A 23,690-nucleotide genomic window follows, 5' to 3' on the forward strand; every position below is an offset into this window, starting at 1 on the left:
ACAGAAAAATCAGCCCACAGCAGGAAGAAATGCCCTTCCTGCAGATCTTCACTTAGTGAGAGTTGGAACAAAGCACTTTGCAGGAGATGTATTGAGGGGCTGGTTAAAGAAAGGGAGGCAGAGCAGGCATCTGAATTAGCAGCTTCTATGAAAGAGCTTTCTGGCACCTTTCAATCGTTTAAAGATATTTTTGCTAATTTTCAATTGCCCCAAAGCAGCCCTTCTGTAGCGCAACAGGTAATTCCACCGAATCCTGAGGTTCTTCCCTCTGGGAGTAGAGAGAAACCTGCGGATATCAGAGAGGATGCTGAGGAGGAGCAAGACAGTGCCGCTTCTAGCTCCCAAGAGGAGTCAGATAGTGAGAAGACAGAGGCAGGGTCCTCAAAGGTCTCTCGCTACAAGCTTTCCCTTGAAGAGGTGGAAGAGTTATTGGAAACTATCCACGCTACTTTAGGGATAGTTGAGGAGAAAAAGACACTGTCACTCCATGACCAGATGTACAGTGGTTTGGGAGAACAAAAGAAAAGGGTTTTTCCAGTCCATGAAGTACTGGTCAATGCCATCAAAAAAGAATGGCAGGACCCAGAGAGGAAACCTTTCTTCTCAAACTCTTTGAAGAGGAGGTTTCCTTTTTCTGAAGAGGAGGCTTCAGTGTGGAACAAATCCCCCAAACTAGATGCCGCCTTTTCGCAGGTATCCCGACATACGGACTTGGCGTTTGAGGACATGGGGGTCCTTTCAGACCCCATGGACAGGCGGATGGATTCGCTATTAAAAAAGTCCTGGGATGCTTCCCAGGGGAACCTTAAGCCAGCTATGGCAGCAACAGTGGTGGCCCGTAATTTAGAGCATTGGCTCTTACAAATTAAGGCACATATTGAGGCCGGAACGCCAAAAGAGACTATACTTTCCTCTTTTCCAACTTTACTGAGTGGCGTACGGTATGTAGCGGACGCCTCAGCAGAGTCAATCCGCATGTCTGCCAGATCTGCAGCTCTATCTAATTCTGCAAGAAGAGCTCTCTGGCTCAAGACATGGCAGGGGGATAGCGCCTCAAAGGTTAAATTGTGCGGGATCCCCCTTACAGGAGACTTATTATTTGGGCCAGGCTTGGAGGCTGTCTTAGATCGTACAGCCGACAAGAAGAAGGCTTTCCCCTTAAAGAAAAAATTTGGGGGACAGACAAAGAAAAAATTCTGGACCCAAAAGAAGGTGGAAGTCCCCAAACCTGAGGGAAAGAAAAAGTTTTGGGGACCAAAAGGGAAAGGCCGTGCCGGGGCACTTTTTCGTGCTCCTGAACAGCCCCAAAAACCTCAATGACGGAGTCAAGGTGGGAGGAAGGTTGGGGGCCTTTCTCCCACAATGGGAGACGATCACCAGCAACCAATTTGTGCTGGGGATCATAAGGAGAGGGTACAGACTAGAGTTCTCAAGTCCCCCCCCATCCAGACTCTTAGTCACCAATTTGCCCCAATGCAAAGAGAAATCTGTGGCTCTGATCTCCTCTCTTCAGGAGTTGGAGGATCAGGAGGTGGTAGTTCGGGTTCCATCGGAGGAGATAGGAAAGGGCTTCTACTCCCACATATTTGTGGTCCGCAAGCCTTCAGGGAAATTCAGGCTTATACTGAATTTAAAACCTCTAAACACCTCGGTCACGTACAAACGGTTTCGGATGGATTCCATCTATTCCGTGAGGACACTCCTCCTTCCGAACTGCTTCATGGCATCCATAGATTTAAAGGATGCCTACCTACACATCCCAATAGCGGAATGCCATCAGAGATTTCTCAGACTGGCCGTGAGGTCCAGAGAGGGGATGTTTCACCTGCAATTCAAAGCACTCCCCTTCGGGCTCTCCTCTTCCCCCCGCATATTCACCAAAGTGATGGTGGAGGTACTAGCCTTTCTACGTCTCAAGGGCATCCTGGTGATAGCTTACCTGGACGATCTGCTATTCTTTGCAGACTCTCCGACACGGTTGTCCCAGGACCTCCAGGTTGCAAAGGGGATTCTGGAGAACCTAGGTTGGTTACTCAATCTGGAAAAATCCAGCCTGACACCCTCCCAAAGAGTCACTTTTCTGGGATATGTACTGGACTCAACCAGACAGATGACTTTTCTCCCAATAGAAAAAGTTCAGAAGGTGGACAACGTAATATCACTTCTTCAGAGCAGTTGCCAGCTTCCGATAAGGAAAGTCATGTCAGCTCTGGGGTTATTAACATCTTGTCTTCCTGCAGTGCAGTGGGCGGGTCTGCATTTCCGACCTCTACAACTGTTCATACTGAACATTTGGGACCACAAACCGGAATCCTTGGATTCCCTGATATCCATACCGGTTCACATCAAGAGGTCCCTTTGGTGGTGGAGGAAGGGGGCGAACCTTTTACAGGGCCTGGATTGGATCTCCCCGATTTCCAGAACAGTGACAACAGATGCCAGTGGCTCCGGTTGGGGAGCACACCTGGACTCCCTTCTGACACAGGGTCGCTGGGCAAAAGAGGACTCGCAAAAATCTTCGAATTGGAGAGAACTAAAAGCGATAGAGTTAGCCCTCAAAGCCTTTCAGAAGGAGCTGCAGGGACAGCATGTTCGAATCAGGACAGACAACTCCTCGGCAGTAGCTTATGTCAACAAGCAGGGGGGCACCAGGAGCAAGTCCTTATGGGATCTGACAAAATCTATTCTCATATGGGCGGAGGCCAATGTCTTGTCCCTCTCAGCCATACATCTGAAGGGAGAATTAAATCAGGTCGCAGACTTCCTCAGCAGGAAGAAACTGAGGGAGGGCGATTGGGTTCTGAATCAGGAAGTTTTCAGAGCGATCACTCAAAGATGGGGTCTTCCGGAGGTGGATTTATTCGCCTCAAGAGAAAATGCCAAAACTCGGCTCTTTTTTTCCCTAAACAGATGGGATGGAGCTCTGGCGGTGGACGCTCTGGCCCAAACCTGGAAGTTCTCCAGGTGTTATGCTTTCCCCCCTCCGGTTCTAATACCAGCAGTCCTGAGGAAACTGCAGGGGGAGAACACAACACTCATTCTCATCGCACCTCATTGGCCCAGGAGACCATGGTTCTCTATCCTAAAAAATCTATCGATAGAATCTCCTTGGATTCTACCAATTCGGGAGGATCTCCTTTTGCAGGGTCCAATCTGCTGCCCGCAGGTAGAGAGATGGAACCTGGCAGCCTGGCTTCTGAGGAAGAGCTGCTGAGGGGCAAAGGGTTTTCAGAACGCTTGGTTGAAACACTCCTAAGCTGTAGAAAGAAGGAGACGCAAGCCATTTACCAAAAAGTGTGGAAACGGTTTAACATCTGGTGTGCAGAAAGCTCATTCAGTGTCAACAGCTCTGTGGCTGTTTTAGAATTTCTTCAAGCTGGAGCTGATAAAGGGTTGGCAACTAGCACGCTGAAGGGTCAGGTGTCAGCGCTAAGTGTATTTTTTGAAAAACAACTAGCATTTGACCCTTGGGTCTCTAGATTTTTTTAAGGCTTTGAGTAGACGGAGACCTGTTAAAACCTCCAACTTCCCAGTTTGGGATCTCTCATTGGTTCTTCAAGCCTTTACAGTAGAACCATTTGAGCCTTTAGACAAATGTAGTTTAAAAGTGATCACTCTCAAAACAGTGTTTTTAGTAGCGATCACTACTGCCAGGAGAGTGAGCGAACTCGAGGCCCTATCTATTAGGGTCCCCTTTTTTCAAGTTTTTCCGGATCGCATCATTTTTAAGACAGATCCGGCTTTTCTACCAAAGGTAGCTTCTAAGTTTCACAGAAGTCAAGAAATAACATTGCCTTCTTTTTGTTCAAATCCTGTGAGGGAACAGGAACACAAGTTTCACAACCTAGATGTTAGGAGGTGTGTCCTACAATACTTGGATTACACAAGTCAGTTCAGGAAAGCTGATTCACTATTTGTTTTGTTTTCTGGGTCCAAGAAAGGGTCTAGGGCTTCTAGACGCACGATAGCCAGGTGGTTAAGGGCAGCCATCGTTCTAGCCTATTCTTCTAGGGGAGTAGAGCCTCCACAGGGTATCAAGGCTCATTCCACCAGGGCAGTAGCAACTTCCCAAGCAGAGTGTGCTGGTGCTTCCCCGGAGCAGATCTGCAAGGCTGCAACATGGTCTAGTTTCTCAACGTTTGTAAAACATTACAGACTGGACCTACTTTCAACCAAAGACCAGGCTTTTGGACGCAAAGTACTGCAAGCAGTTGTCCCACCCTAGGGTAAGGTGCTCGCTTATCCTCTCTACAGTACCTGTCCTGAAAGACGAACAGGGAAAAACGGGGTTACTTACCGGTAACATCCCTTTTCCTGGAGTCTTTCAGGACAGCACTGGTACCCACCCTCTTTTGTTGTAGGGGATATTATGGAAACTCATCAGACGAGGCCGTCAGGTAAGATGTAATTTTATACTTTTATGACGTGTTCTTGTGTCTCCCCAGCTGGCCGGAGGTACTCTGGAAAAAACTGAGGAGCTGAGGGAGGATGAGGCTTAAATTCTTAATTGGAAGGCGGTGTTTCCTGTGAGGGGAGGAGCCTGTGTCTCTCTACAGTACCTGTCCTGAAAGACTCCAGGAAAAGGGATGTTACCGGTAAGTAACCCCGTTTTTTTGTGCTACCCCCGACAACCCCCCCCCCCCCCACCGTCTTCCAGTGCACGTGCTCCTGTCCGTGCATGCCCTCCCTGGTAGTACGGGGAACGAGCACCCTGCATTGGAGAGTAAAGTAGTTTGGCCACGCTGGCCTATGTTATATTACTTATTAATAAAAAAACGTTTTTATGTTCGATATGTTAAAGCAATTGTAAGACCCCTTTCACACTGAGCCGCCCTGGGCATTCGCCGGTAAAACGCTGCTATTTTTAGCGGTGGTTTCCCGTCATTTTTACTGCGCCTTTCAGCCACTAGCAGGGCACTTTTAAGCCCCACTAGCAGCCGAAAAGGGGTTAAAAGCACCGTTACAGTTGCACTTTGCCGGCGGTTCAGTGGTACTGCCAATTGATTTCAATGGGCAGGGGTGCTTTAGAGCGGTGTATTCACTGCGCCTAATGCGCTGCAAAGAAGCTGCTGGCAGGACTCTTTCTGATGCCCGGGAGTGGCTCTTTCAGGGAACTTTGCAGATGCTATTTTTAGCGCTATAGCGCCTCACTGTGAAAGGAGTCTAAAGGTAAATAAAAAAAATTTAAAATCACAAACCTGTCTATACTTGCTGCACAGAGTGGCTGCGAACCTCCTCTTCTTGGGTCCCTCGCTGGCCTCTCCTCTGTCCAGTGGAAGTGGCTTTGCTGAATTTATTACACAGATACTGACAACGATTTTAAGAATGTGCCTGTGAGCTGCCACATTCTGAACAAGCTTTTTGAGTGGAATTCCATGGGGGCACTCGTGCATTCTTGCTCCCGAGCCCCGCTGCTGCATCTATTGACACAGACAGTAGGACCTGGGCACCCCCCTTTTTCCCTTGTCACTGACTTTGATTGACAGCACTGGGAGCCAAGAGAGACTGCAGACATGCACAGTGCTGGATCAAATGAGGGCTCAGGTAAGTAAAGAGAGGGGGGGTGGGGTGCTGATGCCTGTTTAGGAAGAACCACTTTAATGTGTTTGTGTTAGAGCACCAGTATGTTGCAACACAGTCCATGGACAGGGTGACCTACTGAAATGTCACACTTTTCATGAACTATCTGTTGCATCATTTTCATTTGTTTTCTGTGCCATTGCTGGTAGGTTGGCATTAACAAAAATCAAGCACTTTTTACAGCTTATTCTTTTAGTTTTAGCACAGTTATTTTGCTTATGGTAGAATGACCTGTCTGTCTTGTTCTTGAGGATTCCAAGCAAAAAGTCTACAGCTTTTAGTTGTGGTGCCTGGAGCCACGGCTGCAGAATATTTTTGTCCATGGGAATGAATTACAGAAAACACAGCGCAATGCTAACTTGCACACGTATGGATGTATTTTTCAAAACGGAAAATATTAGGTTACTCATGTATAGGCATGCACGTTTTCTGCGTTGCATACCTATGGCAGAAATATGTAGCAGCTGTGGCTCCCGGAAAGAACTACACAGCTACATCCGTATTTTGCTCTGTACACCCATACACGTTTTCTAACAAGAGAATTTGTAACATGTACGTGATCATATAATCTTGCTAAACAACCGTTTCAACTTTTACAAAGAGACCAATTGAGCTCATGTTTAGCTATGTTTCCGTCTTTATGCCCTGGTTCACACTGGTACAATTTGACATGTCTAATGTTGTGGTTGAACTGGATGGACTTGTGTCTTTTTTCAACCTGACTAACTATGTAACTATGTAATCGGCGGCAATGGCACTGTCCTAATCGTTGCGACACTGCATCTGCGGCGCTGCACCTTTTTCCTGTACTACTTTTTGCAATGTATTTCCCCCCCCCCCCCCCCCCACGATTTACATTGACATTTGTGCAGAAACCTGCACAGATGTCTCTGTAATCGCGTCCGAAATCGGGACTGACAAGCGGGAGTGAAATTGTGCGAGTTCAGCTGAACTCGCACCGCTTCATTCCCACAGCCCGTGTGAACCTGGGCTAAAAGCTATTTTATTTATTTATTTTTTTGAGCAAAGGTCATTTTTATTAACCTTCAAATACAATATGATTTGAGTCGCAACAGTATACGCAATATTTTGTATTTGCTTTTGATAGCAGTTGACAGGTAGATTTGGGGACACGGTACAAACCGCTCATGAGATAGGTGGGTAATTAAACTTGCTAAGTACTACCAAATGTATCAATGTTGGTGTAGTTGAGCTTAAAGTGGAATTCCATTCAAAAAGCAAAGTTTGCCTATGATTAGTATGTCGAACAACTTTTACGCATATTCTGAAATGCCGTGTTTCCCCGAAAATAAGACCTACCTAGGTTTTCGGGAAGGGCTGCAATATAAGCCCTAGTTGAAAGTGGTTGGAAAAAGGTAGAATCCACTGTCCTAATAATGGTAGACAATTCAAAAGGTTTGTGCCTCTGCAATACAATCGTATCACATACCCCTCGGTACAGCGGCGCTCGGCTGATCTCTTCTTTTTTTTTTTTCCTCCTGCTCTCATCGTCTCGAGGGTGCCAGTACAGGATCTCACCCTCCGTCTGCAGGCGCTCAGCTCCACTGGTCTCCCAGGTGTCGGCGGGGGATGTCGGGCCCCCCTCCGTCTGCAGGCGCTCAGCTTTGCTGCTCGCATCATCTCCCGGGTGTCAGTGGGGGATCCCACCCCCCCTCTGCAGGCTCTCAGCTCCGCTGCTCTCATTGTCTCCCGGGTGTCAGTGGAGGATCTCGCCCTCCGTCTGCAGGCACTCGGCTCCCGTGCTCTACTTGTCTCCTGGGTGTCACTGGAGGATCTCGGCCACCCTCCCTCTACAGTGCTCAGAATTGTGGAAGAAAGTTCAGGCAGCCATGAAAGCGCCAAGCAGCACTATAAGAAGGTACTTGCACAATTTTATTACAGAAACACACACCCTCAACATTACACAATCCTGTAATAGAGAGAATTCCAGCATTTTACAGGCACTTTTACTCTGTTCACACTAGGGATTCCTGGCATGCAAGCCCTAGCCCGAAAATAAGCCCTACCGCATTTTTGGTTCCTAAAAATAATATAAGACCTGGGCTTATTTTCGGGGAAACACGGTAGTTGTCTAAATTAGAAACCGCAGAAGTCTAAGCCAGACAACCGGCAATCCCCTGATCTCTGCTGACAACGGTCAGCTTGTTGCAGAATGTGGCAGCTCACAGGCACTTTCTTAAATCGTTGTCAGTCTCGGTCTAATAAGTTTAGCAAAGCTCAGCGTAGCCCCATCCCGCCCAACCATCAGCTCGGTATGTCACTTCTGGCAGTGACAAGTGAAGGATGCGCCCAACGGCCGCATTAATCTACTAAACCTGAAAGCTGTACGGTCACATGACAAGGGGACTTTTAAAAGAAAATAAGACACAAAGAGGCCTATTTAAAAAATGTGAACTATGCAGAATTTCTACTATTGTAGTTAGAGAGCCTGGCTTTGATGTATATATGTATTTTTTTCAGTTGTAGATCTATATCAGTTGGTAAGTAGAGAATAGTTGGGTTAGTTTTGTGGTCCCTTTTTCCTGCTTTTTCTGTGCCATAGACACAACATGAAAAGTGAGCGTACATTTTTATAAATTTTATAAACTTTTTGGATTAATCTCCCCACCAGGACAAATGCAGGCTTATTCTCCACAGCAGAGATCTAGAAATAAATCCCTGACGAGTTTTAACACTTACCCACACATCCAAAACCTTAGAGTGGAGGTTCACCCTAAAAACAAATTTTTAACATTAGACTAAGTATAGTAAGGGCATTTTCTTTCGGCAGGTCTTTTTTTTTTTTCTCCGTACATACCTTTTTTATATTTTGATTTGGTCCAGGGCTTCCGCGTTCTGATGACTCCGGGACTGGGCGTTCCTATCCCTGTCTCAGGGTTCTGATGACTGCGGGACTGGGCATTCCTATCCTTCGGTTCGATGATTGACGGCTTGTGAAACAGGTCCCCTGTTGCACAACGCGCGTCACCAGATTTCCAGAAATAGCCGAGCTGCGAGCCGGCACTATACGGTGCCTGCACAGTCAGCTCTACACGGCAGGCGCCATATAGTGCCGACTCGCAGCTTGGCTATTTCCGGAAATCTGGTGACGTGCGTTGTGCGACAGGGGACCTGTTTCATAAGCCGTCAATCATCGAACCGAAGGATAGGAACGCCCAGTCCCGCAGTCATCAGAACCCTGAGGCAGGGATAGGAACGCCCAGTCCCGCAGTCATCGGAAGCCCTGGACAAAATCAGAATATAAAGGTAAGTACGGAGACATTTTTTTTTTTTTGGGTGAACCCCCGCTTTAAGGCCCCTTTCACACATGCGGACCGTTCAGATCCGCCTGTCAGTTTTTTCAGGCGGATCTGAATGGGCGCTCCATGTATCTCTATGGAGCGTCGGATGTCAGCCGTGACATGTCCACTGACACCCGTGATCAGCCCCCATTCCGATCCTGTCTGCTAAAATGTGACAGATGCAAATCCTATTTTGCATCCGTCTGGCAGATCGGATGAAAATGAACAGACCATTTGTTTTCATCCGATCCCCATAGGAGAGCGGAGATCTGACTGGTCGGTCCCTGCACAGTGTGCAGAGACAGACCTGTCATCTGCCCACTCAGCGGGAATCAATGGAGCGATCCCTGCTGTAAAAACAGTTCTGCATGTGTGAAAGGGGCCTAAGTTGTTTGGCCTTTAGGCCCCTACACACATACACGTCCATTTTGACAGGCTCGGCTTGCTCAGCAGGGATCGCTCTGTTGATTCCCGCTGAGCCAGCAGATGACAGGACCGTCTCTGCTCACTGTGGAAAGACAGACCTGTCACAGTCCCACTGTTCTCTGGGGGATCGGAAAAAAAATGGACCGCCTATCCGTTTTCATTTGATCCGCCAGACGGATAGAAAATAGGGTTTCCATCTGGTTTCATCTGATCAGATGTCAGCGGACAGTTGTCTCATAGGATAGGATAATTTTAAAACCTTTTCATGTACATGCCTGGCCAATGTGGAATCCCAGCTTTAACCTAATCTCTTCCTGCGGTTATTTGAGGATTCAAAGCTTTATTTTTTTTGAACTGACGTACGGTATACATTTCCTAATAGGAAATCAGTGATGCAACATAGATGATGTAATATTCTCGAATTTATGAGCGTACAGCTTGCACACAGACAGAAATGCCTTTCATAGGGTCCATGAGTAAAAGTCGGATTTAGAAGCTTAAAAGTATTTATTTTTAAAAAAAATTTGAGTATCCTAATTGCATTTTAAGTTGTAGCCAATGCAGTAAGTGTTGTGACAGAATTACATTCTGCTTTTGATACCAGAGTGCGGTGTGTACAGGAGTGAGTGACGAGTGCAATAGGGCATGGAAAAGTAGAAGTCTTTTAGCATGTTGGTAAATTGTTGTTCCCTGACAATGGAAGCATTATAAAAGGGGGGGGGGGGAGTTAATAATAATTTTTTATTAGACTGTTATCTGCTGATTAAAGGAAATATGGAGGCTGCCATTGCTGACCTCTCCTCTGAAAAATGCTAATTGGCAGGCCGTCGTACTGAATCGGTGGTCTCTGTACCCTGTGTCGCTCTCATTCATGTGCAAATACTTGTATTGGCCTCTCTGAGTCTATTTTTGATTTGTGAAGAGAATCCCTTTATTCCTTACATTCCAGACTCTGAGCAGGGGTTTCTGTTGTATTGTAACTGTACTGTCTGCCTTCATTTAGTAAAGCATATGTCCTCTATTATAATTATATTGTCAGCTAGAGGGAGTTCATCCAGTTTCCTATTCCACCCCTCTCCTTTCATTGCTTAAATGCAGATGACCAGGCTGCAACGGCGTCGCTGGTTGCCAGGATGCAGGCTGCCAGGCCTCACAACATCAATAGTTGCTAGGACGCAGTTGGCTGGGCTGCACAGCATTATTGGTGCTTGTGTTGCAGACGTCCAATTTAATCTGCATAATGGAAAAGCATGACCTTGTGTGGCTTTGCCATCAGCATCCTAGCAACAGTTGACACTGTTCTGCCCAGTCGTCTGCATCTTAGCAACCAATAACATTGTGCGTTTTAGCTGTCCGCATCCTAGCAACTATTGAAAAGACAGCAAGAGGTGGTGCAGTACGGGAACTGACTGAAATATGCTGTAACTGGATGGGGGCAGAACGTTTTACTTGGTGGTACTCATTTAGAGCCCTGTTTTCAGTAATGGAACAGCGAGTACCTGCATTCTGAACATACATATATCGTGGTGAGCTGCAGGCAGGATGTTTTAGGCAAGGCCGCAGCTTCGGCCTAGTCCGCGGCCCTTTCCCAGGATCGCGGCGGACTAGGCTGAAGCTGCACTTAGGACCGGCGTTGAAGTAGAAAATGCCCCCCAATGTCAGCAGGAGTGAAAAAAATGTAGTGGGAGGGATAGTGCCCCATTTTTGGTATTGGTGGGAGGCATAATGCCCCATCAGTGAGGGAAAAAAATGTCCCAAATGCTGGTGTCGGTGAGGGGAATGGTTGCCCACTTTTGGTTTCAGTGGAAGGAATTGTGCCTCCTTGTTGGTGTCGGTGTGCAGAATAGTGCCCCAAAGACCGGATAAAGGCAAGGAAAGGGCCCTATTTGGCCCATGGGACTCTGTTTGCAGATACTGCAGCAACAGCATATCTTTTAAGATGCCTACAATGCAGTTAGTTCTCCATTATGGTTTGCTCTACTTTACACATCATTGCTGGTCAAGTAGAAGTTTAATCAATCATTGTTTTTAATAAACCGCATCCAGATTTACTGTCTTCTGCACAGAAAATAAATGATTTTGTTTTTTTTTCTTTCTTGCAGTCCTAAAATAGCTAATTGCTGTTGCTTTGGTTTAGTACCACTGCTAATGTATGGTTGTAATGTTAGATTTTACTAGTTCTATTTATGAATAGTTTCCAGCACCCATTGTTTTATGGACTTTTCCAGCTGAAAGCTATATTGTCTCAATTTACAAGGATTTACCATGAGGGTAAGGATCTTTATTTTATCCTTGTGATTGTCACCAATCACATTGGTCTTGGCTGAAAGTAACTTGATTTTGTGAAAATACATTTTTTGGTGAGTTTTGTGAGAATGAAGCCTTTTATATGGGCTGTGTCCCATCTAATTGGCAGGAAATTTAGTCAACTAAATGGATGTCTTTGTGGCATCTGTCCATCTGTTTTTAGAATCTGGTGTCCCTTTTTATATTTCGATTACCTTCGATCCATCACAGGTCCAAAAAATGGACCTTGTGTGATCGAAACCACCCATGTGAAGGGGTCATAGTGATTCTCAAAGATGTCATCTGGCAGCCGTTATGGTCTTGCTTTCTGTCTCTTCTGTAGTTTCTTTATGTCTGTTATCTTTATTTTTCACTGATGTCCTGTTAAAGAAATAATGTTCTGATATTTTATTTTATCTTTTTCTTGGCAGATCTGCTCGTTGCTTTTCGCTACACTCTACCTCCTCTCCTATATGGTCATCACCAAGTTCAAGAAACATGCTGATTTCACCACAGGTGAGTCATTCATTCAGTTTAGCGTTTCCAGATGTCAAGTTACGTGATACACCGCTAATACAGCATCTATGCGAACATGCCTTCACAGTACTATAAGGCAGAAGAATACAACCCGTGTAACGATAAACTGCGCTTAGGGCTTGTATAGACACGCTTTAAATATTAAGGGTCATATCACACCACCACCTGAAATACAATTGCACTTTACCTAATGGAAGCCGAGACGGAGTGACATCTTGCTGGCTTGGCAGCACTATAGAAAAGACGATGAGCTGACACCTGGCGAGTTGTGTGACCGAATCACTAGTGTAATATGGCACCAAATCCGCACAAGCAAGGCATCATTGAAGCATGCATTGGCTCAAGGTTTGCAAAGCTTTGGTTTAACTTGGAGATCATTTTAACTAACGGGTTTCCAAAAGTTGACCAAAGCTTCTGAAGCTGGAATAGATGTGTGCTTTTGTGCCGTGTATTGCTTGGATCGCTTCTAATGGGTCAACATCGTTTAAAGTGCTTCTAAATGCTCAATGTTTTTTTTACCTTCATGTATCCCATGTGCCGCAGCCCCCCCTCCTAATTCTTGAGCTCCATCTCGATCCAGCGATTTGCAAGAGAGCAACAGCTCTCCCAGGTTTCTTCCTCCTCACTGGCTGAAACCGCAGTGGGAGCAATTGGCTCCTGCCAGTGAGCCAAAGAGAGAGTGGGGCTGAGCCGCACTCTGTGTGAATGGACACACACACACACAGCAGCAGCTCAGGAGCGAGCCTGCCCGGGTGCCTCCATAGCGAGCTGCATGCTATGGGGGCACCTGGCAGTAGGGACGGGCCAGGACCACCAGCAGAGCCTATGATCACTGTCTTCTCCCGCTGGGGGAAGACAGTTGCTGATTCCCCTGTCAGCACCGTCTGTGTTGATGAGGGAATTGTGCAAATTTATTTTGTGCAACCCGTGGCTGAAGGAAACAAATTTGCACAGTCTATGGCCAGCCTAAGTCACATAGGGAGTGTATTGTTTTTTTTAATTGGATGACTTAATCAAAGTGTAAACCCAGTACTCACAGGGGCCGAATGTTGGGTGGCATCGGCTGGTTAATTAGAGCACTGACCAGAGTGTTCTGGTGGGGAGGTCGCCCCCCTGTCAGAACACAACAGAACAGCAGGGGAGATTACTGTACTAACATTGGTGTAATAGTGTGTACGAGGCTTAATAAGGAACATTAAAGCACAGCAACTTTTTGTCCCATTTTGTAGCATGGCAGAGCAGAAAGGAGCTTGTGCATGTTGAGGGAATATGGCTCACCCATATATGTGCATACAAACATTAAAGGTTAACTCACTTTAAAAGAAAATTAAATAAATGCACATTCTTTTGCAGGTAAAAAAAAATGGGTATTTATTTTTGTAGGAGCCTGGAAAGCATTGCAACAGCGATCAGCAGATCGCTGATCCCATGCAGGTCTCTCGCACACTGTCGGTGTATTTGATTACCCGTACATGCTGTATGAGTAAGCCGATACTCCCTAACAGAAACATTTAATGAACTGTGGCGTGCTGTGGTAGTTCATTGAAAACCACCAGCCGACCGCCGCTATGGATGTCGGGGGCTTGTAGTTCATTCACACCCATGCAGAGCTGTGTGTCTGAATGATGCGGCCATGCTGTTTTCAAATGGGGACAACTAGTATAGGGAACTTCTCCCCGTACTGCTGCCACAGGGAGGGGGGGGGGGCTGGGCAGGGTGCAGCTGCAGCACTGGGAACATGTTGCACCCTAAAATCGAGCAAAACATGTAACATATGATAAGTTCATCTTTTGGAAACATAATGCACATTAATGAGATATTGAGAATTGCACAAAGCTGAAGACTGACCAGTGCATAGAAAAAGAGGGACTGCAGTTCAAAAGAAAAAGTAGCACAACTGCTACAGTACACAAAGTACAATATTGAAGAAAAACTCCAGCCACACTGTTAATGTTTGGATAGAATTAGGAAGGGTTAAAACCTTTATCCTGTTGAGGCCTACTGGGTATATTTCTTCTTACTTCCTGTCCCTGAAGAAGGAATTCCCTTGAAATCCCACCTTTTGCAGTTGTCACTAAGACAGCTGATCCCATTTTGGAGATTATCCCAAATATCCTACCCTGGTAACAACTAAAACGTTTAACTTGAATTTCTCAAACAGGGGCACATACAGAAAAAGAAACCCTGTATAGGTTTTAACCCTTCCTCACTATATCCAATACTAGAAAAAGGTGTTTGCGTTAAAGGGGTTGTAAAGCTTTGTGTTTTTTCACCTTAATGCATCCTATGCATTAAGGTGAAAAAACACTTTGCAGTCACCCCCCAATCCCCCCCCCCCCCCCCCGAGCCCCCGTTTTACTTACCTGAGCCCCGAATCTCCGTAGGCGCGATCCCGCATTGCTTTCCCCCAGCTGTTGTTGGCTCTTCATTGGATGATTGCTAGTAGCACAGCCATTGGCTCCCGCTGCTGTCTGTCAAATCCGTGGCGGGGCCTAGTGATACACTTGGCGACTATGGCCCCTGAGTGTATCACACGGGAGCACACTCGCAAGGCAACCCCCTCGGGAGAGAGCGCTTCCCAGAGGGGGTTAGAAAGGGATGTTTGGGGCCACTCTGTGCAAAATGAACTGCACAGTGGAGGTAAGTTTGACATGTGTGTGTTTTTTTTTTTTTTTTTTTTTTTTTTAAACCCCTGAACCTTTAGTGTCACTTTAAAGGCTAAGTTCACAAAAAAAAGTAGGTGGCAAGTGGGATTTGTAGTTTGTTTATTATCAGATCACTGTGAATGAATGACACGGCTATCTGCCTTGTTGTACCCCAAATACAGATGTAACATGTTGCTAAAGCTGCCATTAGCCTTTAAATACACGGTTCAACACTTTTCAATAAGCGACCACCTCCTTTTCATAAAAAGGCTGTGTAACAGGCCACAAACTTAAAAACTTCACTATACTGCCCTTGAAACTGTATGGCATTGTAATGCACGGTTAGCCACATGACCGCGCTGACCGATGAGAAATGCTTTTGAGCCACCTTTCTTCCAGGAAGGTGTCCCAGAAGAAAGACGCTTATTGGTAAGTGCATGACCATGCTGACCAGTGACCGTTGCGCGCATTATGGTGCTACCCGGCTTCTGGAGCCCGTTGCATTGGTTCGCTTAGGAAATGGCGTTTACAGCAGCGGAGACCAGGGATGGTGTTCTGAGTTAGTTGAACTTTTCATTTTTTTTTTTATGAAAAGGTGAACATATCCATTGTATAAATTTAGGAATATATTGTTGGCTCTGTCTTCATGCATCATTCTCATGGACACATTCTGAGATTCAGTACTTTGGCAGTATTGACTTTTTGTCCCATGGGGACAATAAAAAAAAAAAAAAAAAAAGTGCAAGCTTGCAGTTGAATTCTTGGGACGTGACTCTACATTGTCCCTGCTGTAAAAGCTCTTTGTAATGATTTCCTCTTTTTCCTACTGTCACACATGCACACTTTTTAAATGGCTAAAGTTGAGGGGTCTCCTTTCCGTTCTGTTTGTCGGAGTAGGAAAAACATTATGCAAGTTCTCCACACAGTCATTCTACTTTTTATAGTTTTATGTTGGTGTTGTCCTAAGAATATTTTAATGCAGATTATTAGTTCACAAACACAGGAAACCTCTTAGTTCCTGTGCATTGTTTGATTATTTTAGATCTTATTTTTTCAGCTCAAATAAAGTCACCTCTGCAGACCTCACATAAATGTTGTTTGCTCATTTCTGTTTTTTTTTTTAAGTGCATCTAAACCCAAAAACAAAATGGATAATATATGGTGCTCCTTATGAGTCCTTAGATGTGGCAGCTGAATGTGTATTTTCTAGGGCCCCCTTTCACACATGCAGATCATTTGTCTGTTTTTCATCGATCCGTTGACGGATTAAAAACGGCCATCAATGCATCTCTGTGGAAAAACGGATATAAACCGATCGTCCATTTACATCTGCTTTTGTCAACATCCGTTTCTTGGAGCAGATCAGAACCCTATTACAAAAAACAGATCGGATGAAAAACTGATGTAAAGGGACTAACGGTCTGTTTTTGCATGACAAAATGCCTCCAGGACTCAAGTGGTTAAGGACTCTACATTGGTTTTCCATCCGTTTTTACATCCACCAGCTAAACTTTGAAAAAACATGACTGAACTGATGAAACGAAAAGCTTTTTTCCCCCCCCCCCCCCCTTTTTATTTTTATCGGGTGATCCTGCCAGTAACATACATGTCTCTTGGGTGACAACATTCACTGATTTGTACTGTTTTAAAGGAACAATGTTGTCTGCTTAAGCCATAGATGGCTCGAATCTTGGCTAGTTTAGCACAGGGATCGGCTGATATTCGAACCATGTATGGGCAGGCTGATTGTACCCAAGTTGATTGATCGATTTGCCTTGGGTACAACCAGCATGTGAAATTTTTCATGCGATTATTGCCAGTGGCTATAACCACTACCAATAATCACTGTGTTCTCTTGGCAGGGATAGCTCCCCCCCATTGGGAGAACACAATACCTCTGAGGAAGGGACAGTCTGTGTTGATGGCGAACCAAGTGATTTTCTTTCCTGTAATCCGTGGTTGCAGGAAAGAAAATCGCACAACCTCTGGCTGGCTTTAGGCCAGGGATTTTGTTGGTAACACAGATTATTTTCTAAAGCGGGGTACACACTAAGAATATCGGATGAACTATTTAGTATTCAAACCGATCGCTTGATTGCATACTGTGTACACAACTTTCGACCTCTGATTCCGACTTGCCAAATTCCAAAGCTTTTTTTTTTTTTTCGTACGTGAATAGCACTATTTTCTTCAAGTGTGTACGTTTTTTCTGTATAAAGATACGAAAGACTGCGCATGATCGGAAGGAATATCGACAAAGGAATAATCCTATACATGATTCCAAAGACACTGAATTAGTGGTAAATCTCCAAAAACACCCCTAGAAGAAAAAAAATGCAGATGCCAATACTCATCTCATGAATAATACCCAACACAACTGGCATCCAAAGGCATGGCTACAGGGTCACATGTACATTACTTCCTAACATAAGCTATAACGTTTATACGTCCAACAACAAAAAATAATTTAAGAATTTTTGTGCAATTGGCAACATTGTCGGTATAACTGAGGAACATCAAGGAAAGATTTTTCTTATAGTGTGTGTGCTGGGCCTTAATACATAGAGGGGAGGTTTCTGCAGTCAACAAACTGAAGTAGGCATGGCAGATAATACTGCTTGGGATTTCCGTGCAGAAAGCGGTGCGTAGAAAGTTATGAGCGCACTGCATTTATCACAGAATAAACTGGTATTTTTCTGTATTTGCAGAAACACACAAATGGGGTAATATGCATGGTTGGAGAGTTGCATTGAGGCAACAGAGTTTCAAAAAGGAGTGCAGGATAAGGTTTTTTTGCTGATGAAATCACACTTTGAGCGCAAGAGGCTTTTACCAGCTGAATCTCCATTTCATCTTTTTGAATGAAATACTTGCAGCTAAAATAAGTGAATTGAGACCTGTCACTGTTTATGCTCATCCTATGGCATATGTACATTCATAGCAGATTTTTTTTTTTTTTTCGGTTCAAATTCCAACTATGACACTACCTGCATGGAGTTTTTGTTCTCCTTGTGCTTGTGTGGTGGTTTTCCTCCGGGTACTCAGATTTTCCTCCTATACTCAAAAGACCTGCTGATAGGTTAATTGGCTCCTGCAATTAAATTAATGTCTGTACTTGAGCGAACGTCCTGACGTTTTCCTCATCTTGGAACAGTACTGAAATATTCCAATATATATATTCAATCATCGTTTTTGTGATCTAAAGGTACCCATAGATATGACAATCGCTGCATGATCTGAACAAAGTCACTTTGATCAGGTAGTGAGCACCAACTTTCTACGGTGCTTTTATCATGTTTGCTGTCTCCATAATTAAGGATTTATTTGTATTTAAGGATCAGATCAATTCATGAGCCTGTCACTGTGATCAAACATGAGCACTCGGATAACTTGAAGGGTCTCCTTCCCCCATTGTGATACTGTGTTCTACTTGGAAGATAGTTTTTCCAGACCCCGGCTCAAAGTTTCTATTTATAAGTCGGTATTGGGTAAGATATGTCAGACTTGCTTTCTGTACTTGGATACTTCTGTGTACATGGGCTCAGTTATTTGTAGTCACCAAGAGGTAATATTGTAGCATTATCTTCCGTCTTTTACAGCTGCGGCTAAATAAACCACAAAGTTATTTATCTTTCAGATAGGCTATTTATGTGGCACCAGGTTTTGGCTTCTGCTTAAATCTTCTTCCTTTTTTATTTATTATTATTATTATTATTATTATTATTATTATTATTATTACAAAATAATAATATAACTTATTATTATTCATTTAGCACTGTGGATTTGGATGTTTAGTTGGTGGTTATTATTATTATTATTATTATTATTATTATTTTAGCACTGTGGATTTGGATGTTTAGTTGGTGGTTATTATTATTATTATTATTATTATTGGATCACTTATGCACACAGAGCTAAAGTGACAAACCGTAAACCCAGAGGGGCTTTGCAAAACCAAGCAAAAATAATCCACATTTGTTAAAGCTGAATTCTTTGGTTCAGCTTGAACCAATGTAAGGACTTCCTGTCCAATAGCCAAAACAGGAAGTGAGAATCCCTGGTTGTCACCAGTATTGGTGTCCCCTTTGGAAGATTAATGCTCTGGTGACAACCCAAAATTTGGGATTTTCTTTCACTTTAAGCGATAATAATATGCAGGACAAATTGGGTAAATCTCCTTAGCAAGACGCAGGCAACAATAAAAACCTGACGTGGACGGCAAAGGAAAATCGCCGCTCCAGGTGAGAGACTCCAGGCACAATGAATATTGTAATAAAACAATTTTGTGGAATACAGACCATCAAATCCTAGCACCTTATCCCGTGTAGTAAAATATAATATAGGAGAGGAGAGGAGGGTACCAAAAGACCCTGGGGACTTTTAAACGGTGCTTATAGAGTTTAATAACACAAACCTAGTATAGAAAAATAATAATTTTATTTTTTAACAATAAATCTATAATAAAAACCATCCGATAATATTGAGGTTGTTGAACTTCAAAGATGTGAGAAGACCTGTTGTAGTATTGAATCGCTCGACATGTTTCGCTCCAAATAGAGCTTCTTCAGGAGCTTGAACAGGCAATACTACAAAATACCACGAAACAAAAAATATACAAAGGATGGAAACAGAGAATTAGTAAATGTAGGTGCATATATGACAGCACAATATACATTTTTGTAGATAAAGTATACATGATAATTCATAAATAATATATAATACAATATCAGTTCACATGTATGGGTGCAAAAATACTGGCGCAAGCAAGCTTACCACAAGAGACCAGATCCCTTCGAAAATGAAGGCAAAATAGGGAAAGAAGCACACAACGTTGCAGGAGAATGGGAACCATATGTCCAGAAGACAATCAATTATTATTTTTCTATACTATGTTTGTGTTATTACACTCTATAAGCACAGTTTAAATTTCCTCCGGGTCTTTTTTTTTGGTACCCTCCTCTCCTATATTATAATGAATATTATAAGACTCCTCACACGGGTGCATGCTCCGGCTCGCCGGCTGTAGAAGACTGAAGGAAGAAATTGGCTGCACATCGAACTTCATTTATTGAATATTCCACGCAAACAATGACACACCACAGTTAGAGGTGGACTAATTTCGCACAGCTACACTGTGCTTACTCATGATAAAGCACAGTGCGCAGGGGTGCTGTACATGGTGCAGGGAGGCTTAGGTAAGTAAATCTTTCGTCTCCCCTCTAATGAAAAACAAGCAGTTGACCCATGCAGTACAGACACAGCCCCACTGCATGGGGAAATTTTTTTGTTTTTGTTTGAAGGTGTGCTTTAAAAGTGCTGTCTTCATGTTCCTGGCTTTACTACCTAGCAAGTCCTTGGTCTGGAACAAGTATGCAGCTATTGGTATCCAAACCTTTTGGGTATACCTATTCTTTAGGCCTTTCTTTACCAGGGTTCTGTGGAACTCCATCAGAAGTTTGTGTGGGTTCCTGGAGCAATTAGTCTCCCAGATAAGTAATCGCTGACACCAATGATCTTTTAGCTTTTTCTAAGAGGGGGAAACTTCCCGCTGACCACAATTGTAAGAAGCATTCTTCCTATTAACCATCACACTAATGCACGTTGAGCTATTTCAAAGGTTCCTCCTATTTTAAAAAGCTTGAGAGAGGCTGCTTTAGTCACCGAAACAAGATTTTAAATGGCAGCTCTGGTTCTATTAAGGTGATCGGCAAACCATCTTCAGTAGATATACATGTCTCTGAGCTCCTGAGAGCCCTCACAATGAGCCAGGGGTGGACACTTGGAATTTGGGCACCAAGAGAAATGCCAGACTGTTTAGAAGCTCCAGATTCCTGAGGTCGATATACTGTTTAGTGTTCTATGTATTGGCTTGACATATTTTATTATACAAGTCATCTGACATTAATCTGATTTTTATTATTTGCTTCTTACAGTTGACCTTGAAGATGCAGCTGTTAACCGAATTGCGTAAGTGCTTTTCTTTTCTTTTGACTTTTGGGGAACTAAGATGTCAAGCTGTGAAAATCAGAAAAAGGTTTTTGAATCTTTAAAGCACCTTCTCAGCAGCTGTGTGATGCTTCAACTCCGATCAAATATTTACGTGTTTGCTTTAGTGTGCTTTAATAGATGTCTGACCTTTTTTATCAAAGTCTCTGTATCTTGTATATGTATTTTGGCAGATGTATACATGAATGATTTGTATTGCACTCTGTTTATGTCACATTGTCAGACTTTTATGAGCCTTTGTGCATCTAAAATGTGTGTTGTTGCACAATGTACTTATCACAATGATGATGTGTGCTTCACATTTTAAAGTGCAACTCCGGTCATTTTTTTTTTTTTTTTTTTTTTCAAGGACTTGAAAAGAGTGGGGAAGGGGCTAGAACTTCAGTAACATTTTATCAAAGTACAGACTTTGGGCTGGAGGAAGTATCAATGGATGTACAAGTATGATGGGGTCACCACACTTGGCTCCATTGAGAACTGCGAGTCTTTCAGCTGCAATGGCAGATGAGACTTGTGGTCCCTACATACCCAGAGATTTGGGTATGGATAATACAACTGTTCTGACAGTCATGTCAAAGTAAAAAAAAGCAGAAGCCTGTGGGGAGAAGAACCCCTGGATTCAGTAGGGATGAAGGATATGGGGGGGGGGATGTTTGGGGGTGGTAGTCCAAGAAAGATCTGGGTGACTATATATGAAAATCTCACTTTCTCTTCTAAAATTGCCCTACCTCCTGAGCCCCCCCTTTTTGTTCTTTGAATGTGATGGGTGCTCTTCTGTGGGGGATGTTTAGGGTGGAACAGTGTAAAACTCAACTTCATCTGTTGAATATATTCAGGGGTGTCAAACTCAATTTCATCGTGGGCCGCATCAGCATTATGATTGCCCTCAAAAGGGCTGGTTGTATCTGTAAGATAAGATGTGCAGCACATCCCCTTACATTAGATGTCGAGAGCCACCCCACCATCAGAAGCTGAGTCCCTCACGCTCCCTTACATCACAGTGCACCCCCCTTTCCTTATGCTGCTGCTGGGAATAAGCTGGATGCATTGCTTGAAAGCAGAAAGTAAGGGTCTGGAGGAGGACCAGAAAGAGGGCTGGAGAGAGGTTCAAGGGCCACATGAAGTGGCCTAAAGGGCCGGATTCGGCCCACGGGCCTTATGTTTGACACCTGTGATATATCTGGATCTACTGTGTACTTTGAGATTAAGTTTTTACTGAACACAATGCTTCATCATATTCTAGTTTTTAACTGCTTGAGTTTCTGACTAGTTTTTGTTCAAGAATAGGTGTTTCTTCAAAGCATAAAGTCCTGTAAGCCCTCTACTTGTCCCCTGCATATGAGTAGCAGGCACCCTTGTAGAAGGCCCCACCAGAATTTGTGGCATGCACTTTATCTGGGAAGTGATGTTCAAAATGATCAGTACCACCCAGTTCAACAACTTTGAATGAAAAAATTGAAGGAGCTGGGTGTGACGCTTTTGGCCAGACTGGATACAATCACGATTTGGGTAATCTGACAGCTGTGGGTGTCTGGGCTGCTTGAATGCAATAACTTTCACAGGTTGAAGGAGAGACATCTATGCGTGTATGGCTAGCCTCTGAGGGTAATGGACTGACCACCATCTCCCATTATATTCTGCAATAAATAGCCAGATCTATCTTCTAATTATGAGCAATGTTATCTATGCCCCTTATGCTCCTAAGATCTGGAGGGGTCAGGGGTCTAATAATGAAATGACATTTAACAGCAGCAGAATTTGCTTACTTTGAGGACCTACATCTGTTTAACCTATCACTATTTTAGCTGATCTAAGATTCTGCTTTAGCTGTTACTGGACTGTGTACCTTCCAAGTAGAATTTCTATGAGTAATGGCTGGACATTGCTTAGATAAGAGCTGCCTTATCATGCTTGTTGATGCTTTCCTATGTGCCTGGCCTTTGCTCTGCCACGCTGTCCTAGGAATATAATCTGAGCACATGTCTACTGTTTTAGACTTTCAACTTGCTACTGTGGCGTTTTTTTGTTTTTTTAAAGCTTAATTTAACTGATTCACTACAGCAGTAAACCGAATGTTCTCCTACGGCATTGTATGTTTTTACTGGTACTTTTATAGTATACATTGTTTTAATTTTATTTGCAAAATCAAGACCGTGATGAGTTGGCAGGCTTTTTTTTTTTTTTTTTTTTGCATTGGTTGGGGAGTCATATTTCCCAAGTACCTAGCGGTAGTAAAGTAGAGAAGGTTACATGGATTCACTGTGTCTTCGGAGCTCTTGGTCTCCTGTGATCCATGACGGGCTCTCATCCTGTTGTCTTGATCTCTCAAGCAGGAACTTTTCTACTTTACATCATGCCTCTTGGGAGTTTGCGTTCTCTTTGAAACAGTGGCGGCTGGTGAAGATTTAGGATGAGGGGGCGCAAGACCCCGTCCCTCCACGTTTGGCCCCTCCCACTTCTCATAAGCCACACCCCTTTAGAATCCACCCACTCCTTCCCCTTATTCCACTCAGTGTCAGGAGTATGCAGCCCCAGAATCACAGCACAGAGTATACAGCCCCAGCATCAAAGGACAGAGTATACAGCCCCAGCATCACAGATCATGGTATATAGCGCAGCCTTACAGATCACGCAAACAAATGAAAAAAATGTTAGTAAATCACATATATCTGCATTCTACACCCTGTAAATCGCACAAAATCCGCATTCTGCAACCCCCCCAATCAGGTTAGCTACAGTGCTTTACCCTATACACATGGCAGGGGGTGGAGGACACTGCAATCACCCCCCCTCAGACCAGCACAGGGTGACAGGGCAGACAGACACGCTCCTCCAGACAACAGCCTCTTCTTCTTACAACACTACTACAAGTCCCAGCATTGGAAAAAAAAAGCCATGACCACTCATC

At 44.0% G+C, this 23,690-nt stretch overlaps 1 protein-coding gene across 1 annotated transcript in view; it reads left to right on the plus strand.

Annotated features, from left to right (window-relative positions):
- Positions 1 to 23,690, plus strand: part of LMBR1L (limb development membrane protein 1 like) — a 98,953-nt gene that overhangs the window by 26,331 nt on the left and 48,932 nt on the right. The window contains exons 2-3 of the mRNA XM_040341163.1: positions 12,026 to 12,110; positions 20,710 to 20,743. Of these exons, the coding sequence (XP_040197097.1) occupies positions 12,026 to 12,110; positions 20,710 to 20,743 (119 nt within the window). The remainder of the gene's footprint in view (positions 1 to 12,025; positions 12,111 to 20,709; positions 20,744 to 23,690) is intronic.

The sequence above is a fragment of the Rana temporaria genome, chromosome 2 (assembly GCF_905171775.1).
Source record: "Rana temporaria chromosome 2, aRanTem1.1, whole genome shotgun sequence".
Classification (NCBI taxonomy): domain Eukaryota; kingdom Metazoa; phylum Chordata; class Amphibia; order Anura; family Ranidae; genus Rana; species Rana temporaria.